Source organism: Octodon degus, unplaced genomic scaffold (genome assembly GCF_000260255.1).
Source record: "Octodon degus isolate 3935 unplaced genomic scaffold, OctDeg1.0 scaffold00012, whole genome shotgun sequence".
NCBI classification, from domain to species: Eukaryota; Metazoa; Chordata; class Mammalia; order Rodentia; family Octodontidae; genus Octodon; species Octodon degus.
The window spans coordinates 14,783,333-14,789,410 of record NW_004524588.1 but is presented as its reverse complement, the minus strand read 5'-3'; the positions used below and the strand labels follow the sequence as shown (position 1 = coordinate 14,789,410).

The 6,078-nt window shown below is 43.8% G+C and overlaps 1 protein-coding gene across 1 annotated transcript in view; it reads right to left on the bottom strand.

Annotated features, from left to right (window-relative positions):
- Nucleotides 1-6,072, bottom strand: part of Kdelc2 (KDEL motif containing 2) — a 17,523-nt gene extending 11,451 nt beyond the window's left edge. The window contains exons 1-2 of the mRNA XM_004626218.2: nucleotides 5,858-6,072; nucleotides 1,755-1,952 (exon numbers count right to left, since the gene is read on the bottom strand). Coding sequence (XP_004626275.1) covers nucleotides 1,755-1,952; nucleotides 5,858-6,056 — 397 coding nt within the window. The 5' untranslated portion in view covers nucleotides 6,057-6,072. The remainder of the gene's footprint in view (nucleotides 1-1,754; nucleotides 1,953-5,857) is intronic.
- Between the last annotated feature and the right edge of the window lie 6 nt (nucleotides 6,073-6,078).

Below are 6,078 nucleotides of genomic sequence, written 5' to 3'. Positions count from 1 at the left end.
GAGGGGTCCTTGCGCTCGGGCCGGCGAGCCCCTCCGAGGGGTCCTTGCGCTCGGGCCGGCTAGCCCCTCCGAGGGGTTCTTCCCCAAAGAGTTAGTGACATAGTAATAGTACAGAGATCCGTGCACATCCCTGCTCACAGCAGCGCAGCTCATAATAGCTAAACCTTGGAAGTGGCCTACATGTCCATGAACAGATGAAGAAAACTATGGCATTTATACAGTGCAGTACCCAACTGCCATAAAGAAAGATAAGCTCGAGTCATCTGCAGGAAAATGGATGCACCTTGGGGCTGTAATGCTCAGGCAAATAAATCACACACAGAACCATCATGTGGTTTCTCCTACATGAGAAGTATGAATAAAGAGCCAAATAAAAGATAGACAATAGGAAGCACAGAGAAAAGTTTTGTAAAGGGGAAGGGGGTCAAGAGAAGGAGGGAGGGGAGGAAGGAAAGAGAAAGGGAATAACAAAAAAGGAATGAGCATGTATTAGCAATCATGTCCCTGTCCAAGGAATGTCAACATTATGTCCTAATTAAAAAACCCAACTCATAAAGAGAAAAACCTTAAAAGCAGTACCAAAGAACAAAGACAAGGATCATGGTTTACTTCTTGCTAGAAATGAGTAATTAGAAATTATAAAATGAGTAGAGTTGCCTCTTTAAAAGTAATGAAAAGGGGAAAAATACATCAACTTATAATTCTATAGCTAAAAAGATGAAGGTAAAAGATTTTTCAAAAATGCCAAAGCTGGAACAATTTACCACCAGTGTGCCCTGTCCAACAAATGGTAATAGGATAGTTAACTATGGTGTCAGTGTGCATAAGAAATGCCCAGCAAAGAGGGGTTGAAGGGAGGAGAGGAGAATGGGGGAAAAAAAGAATTAAATTATGGCATGTAGAGGTACAAATTCTTCATGATGAATATGATCATTATTTATACCTAAAATACATGGATGAACTTAAAAGCCCAGCTGACTGGCACCTCATAGCTCTAGGAGTGGATGATGGACTCACTGAAGAAGGAAGACCCACCTTGGGTGTGGGTGCTGCCAACCAATAGGCTTGCAGCCTGGATAGAATAAAAAGGGAAAGGAGGACTCACATCTCCTTTCTTGGATTAGCTCTGCTCTTTGTCATCACCTTTAGATGTTTGTCTCCAAGCTTTTAGAGCAGACTCTTCAGCCTTCCAGTGTAGACTCTTTGCATTCCCTTCCCAACCCAGACCCTACTGGGACTCTGCAGTGAGCTCCAGGTCTTCCACCTCTGACTGCCCTTCTGACTCTCTAGCACCCAGACAGCCCTTTTGCATTCTTTCACTCTTGGCTCTGCATGTGGCCATTATAAGCTTGCAAATCTTTTATGCATCTAGTGAACTCTAACTGATACCATTAATGAAAATCCTCTAGACAGATTAATGGCACTAGATAGAAATATGTATCTACACAAATGAATAGCGATGGAAATGTTAACTACATGGATAAATATACTTTTTCTTGTCATTTAAATCTCCTTTGGTGCTGGGGAGATACCTCAGTAGAGTAAGTGCTTACTTGGCAAGCAGAGGATCCTGAGTTCAATTCCTGGTACCACAAAAAAAAAGAAAAAAAAAGAAAGAAAAATCTCTTTAAACATCAGGTGGTAGATTTATAATGTTTATACTGTTGAACATGACTTTGGGGCCAAGGATAACCCACTCAGAAAGGCATGACACCTCCATGTAAGGTCAGTTCTTGTTATTAATAATCACTTACCTTTCAAAATATAAGGAGACTGGGCCACATGTTCATCACCATAAAGCACTTCTATCTTCAGCCCTTTGTTGACACTGTCATACATTCTGTAGCGCACCAAAAAAGTCCCATCATTCCTATCTAAAGGCTGAGGGACATGAATCCGGACTACCTCTTTAGGTGAAAGAGGTTTGACTACTACTGTGAATAGCGTTTGGCCTGAAAGAGAAAGAAATACAAATAACTCTCCCACTTCCACTTATTATGCTTTAATTATTGGACAGATATATTTTTATAGGATTTACTTTGTCCTGTAGCACTGATGATAAACAAGGAGTATTTCACCTTGGAAGAACCTTTGAGGCCAGGAATTATGCCCTGCTCATATCTTCAAACCAAGGATCTGGCTTAACATTTGATTAGTCCTTTAATAAATATTTTTTGAATGAACAAAATCGACTTTAAAAAAGGCAAAAAAGAAATGAACAGCCTCTTTGATATTTTCTTCTTTAAACAGCACTAAAGATTAGGCAATTAAAAATTCAGGAACTCTAAGAATGAGAGACTTGTGTGGTCATTCACTTTCCTCCTTGCAAATTATATGTGTTCCTTCTTAACTATTTCAATACCAAATAGCCCTCATGCCTAAGAAAGTTTTTCTTTTTAAACCAAATTCCAAATCCTTCTGCTAAGCATAGTTTTATTTATTTTTTTATAGGTCAGCAAAAATATTTCTCAGTCTCTTCAGTTTAGTTACAATAATGCAGCATCTGACACCTCACAATTAAGTAATCAAATACCAAACTCAGACATCTTAGGATCCTCCAAACAACTCTGGCAAGATTATCAAGGAATCTGTTCAAATAAATGAACCATAATTTAAAAAATGGGGGATGATATAAAAGGTAATAACATGACAGTATTAGAAATGGTGTCTGAATTGTGTAACATATACTCCTCTGAAGTCGGGATTCAGAGTTTGATTCCTTAGACCCTAATGATTTTCTCAGAAAAATTTTGCTCCAGTTTTGCTGAAACTGCAAATATCCCCGGCAATTGTCTCTTTTTTTTTTTTTTTTTTTTTTTGGCGGAACCGGAGATTGAACTCAGACCCTTGTGCTTGCCAGGGAAGCACTTATTCCACAGAACCCTCTCAGCAGCCCTGCAATTCCTGCAATTGTCTTTTTTTTTTTTTTTTGCAATTGTCTTTTTGGCAGTGTGTTCCCAGTAGCCAATCTGAGAGTGTTATTCAGTTTTCCTTGCTGTTGATTGGCTGCTGCCCAGAAACCCATGTTGGGCAGATGCACCAGCCTTTCTGCCATCATAACAGGTTGTGGTAGGGTGTGTAGCTACCTCAGGTGTTCCCTTAACCTGATATAAACATCATTAAACAATCTTTCAAAATGTTAAATTATTTTAAACATTGAAATTGTGTGAAACACACAACATAAAGTCCACCATCCAAACATTTGCCCTTTTGCTAGGGACCAAAATGAAGGTCCTGAATGTGCCAAGCAAACATTTTACCACTAAGCTGTATCCCAAAAACCACCCTATGTTTAAGGATATGTGTTACATAGTTCAGAGTGTTAAGTATATTTACATTGTTGTACAAGAGATCTACTGACCTTTTTTCACCTTGCAAAACTGGAGACTCTATACCCATTTAGCAACTTACATTTCCACCCTTCTCCCAACAACCATTATTTTCGTTTCTGCAAACTCGACTACTTGGATAACTTGTGAAATCTAAAAGGAACTTTTACTTTTTGAAACAGGGTCGTACTACATAGTTCAGCCTGGTCTTAAACTCACTACCTAACCCAAGTTGGCCTAGAACCTGCGGTGATCCTCCTGCGTCAGCCTCCCAAGTCCTGGGCTTACAGGGGTGGGTCACCAAGCCTGGCTAAAAGGTTACTTTCCAAGACCATCAAACATTCCATTATATGAACACATCCCACTTTTTAGGAATTACCATCCCTTCAAAGCCTTTTGGCTAAGATCAAGTATATTTAGCAACTAACTTATGGTTGGCTATTATCATAATTATAATAAATAATTAGCACTACGGGTATATTCTTGCACCTAAATCTTTAACCAAATTAGGATTTCCTCCAAGTGATACAGAAAAATTATTGTCCAGGAACATTTTACTAATTTGTCCCCTAATGTGCACAAGATGAAAGTGCCTATCTGACAGTGTCTCCCTTAATGACAGCATGGGCCTGTACTGCCAGCACTGTGGCAGGTGGAGGCTGTGGGATCTTGAGCTCAAGATCTGCCTGGGGTACATAGTGAGAACCTTTCTCTAAAAAAATAAAAACCAAAACAAGTCCCTGAAGTAGTTAAGGAAGAGGCAGATTTTTTGTTACCACTCAGCTCAATATTCCTCAGGGGTTCTCCTTCATTTCTAAAGATAACCTCTGGTTGGCCTTCAAGGTCTTTAAAGATTTTCTGCGACAGCCTGAATTCCTCTTTTTGCTTGGCATCTTCAGTTATTTTCCTGAACTCCACATTCTTCTGCTTTAGGCAATTGCACCAGCCATCTGTCTGCCTGTAAGCAAACCCTGGCACCCTTCAGATTTCTACCCTAGAAATCTTCCTAGGTGTCCCAGGCCGATTGCACACCTCTGCAGTGTTTCTACTACACACTACTTTCTTTTCTTTTTTCCTTTCTGTGTTTAGAAAAGGGTCTACAGGGTCTCACTACATAGATCAGACTCATAGTTACTCTCGTTTTCAACCTCCCAAGCGCTGGGATTACAGGTGTGCACCACCTCACCCTGTCTCAATCACCTTATCAGCCTGCCCTGTGGGCGGCGCCGGCAGGGCAGGTCGATCGAACCCAGGCCTCCGTGTTCTGCCTAAGCAGGCGCTTTAGTCTGCTGAACTATCTGGCGGCCCCTTCTTTTTCTTTCTTCTCCATGCCCCCGGCCCCCAAGTATTGGGGACGGAACTGGAACCCTTGTTTGTTAGCAATAACAGTACAGTGATGCGGAGTTATTTCAACTTGCCCAACAAGTTGTAAATGTCTTATATCCCCAGCACGATTACCAAGCACAGTACGTAGATAGCAAATGAGTCCCTGTTGGATGGGTGAATTCAAAAAGAAAATTTAAATTCACATTGCACTCTTAAAATCCTTCACTTTGGGTTACTCAAATTACTCTTCCTACCCACCCCCCTTCCTGGAAGCCCCACACCCCAGGCCCCCTTTAGGAAGGTAAGTGAAGTTTCCAGCCACACTACCAGTGGACCAGCCACTGGGTTATTCTGATGGTTTGTTTGTTGATGATACAGGGTGTCAGTTGGCAGGTGCCCTAAACTTTGATATAAATTAGCAAATCCTGACTGGCAGCAATTTAAAACCAGCAGGACAAGTTATTAAGAAGTTGCAAAGGTAAAACGTGGAGGTGAGAGGAACACACATTAAAAGAGGTTCTGGGTAAGACCATCTTCTGTTGAGAAAAAGTCGAATGATTTCTATTAAATTTCACTAATCCCCTTAACTTGCTTTCAAGAACTCAAAACTATAGAGAAATGAAACAGTGTAAAACTGCCTGTGCCCAGCGCCCTGACTTCTTTAAGAGTCCTTGGTTTCAGGATCCCAGTAATCCGAGATGTCGCCAAGGATGCCTGCTGCGAAGGCACTCCCCATGCCCTAACCCTTTAGGCATCTGGGTCGGAGGCGGAGGACCACCCTCCCACACGTGACTCACCCTGCGTTCATCCTAACACCCTGGGCGCCATTCCACGCACTTAAAATGCGGAAGGGCCCCTGGACTCATGCATTCATTCAATGGACTTTTTTTTTTTTTTTGAGCTAGGAACTCCACAAATAGTCTAGGATGGCCTTCGAACTCACTACGTAGCCCAGGCTGGCCTCGAACCCGTGGCGATCTTCCTGCCTCTGCCTGCCGAGCGCTGAACTACTGGCGTGCGCCACCGCGCCTGGGTTTTAACAGGCTTTGGCGGCCACTCCCCTCCCTACACCGGGTCCAGTTGGAGGACAGTTGGGGTCATCCGAGAGGAGAAAGGGCCCCACCGCCCCAAAGGGGCGCGGCGCGGGCCACCGGCAGCTTCCCGGGCGGCGGGGTCCACAAGGGCTGGCGGCCCGACGCTACCTGGGGGCGAGCGAGTGAGGTTCTGGCCCTGTGCGCTGACCGCCTGCAGGTAGAAATAGCGGACCGGCAGGACGACGGCCGCCTGCAGCCCGGGACCCCACACCAGGCTGCGCGACGCGCTCACCGCGGCCTCGGGGGCCGCTGCGGCCCGGAGCGGCGCGAGCTGTAGCAGGAGGAGCAGCGCGGGCGGGAGGCGCATGGCGGCGGCGGAAAAGCGGCGC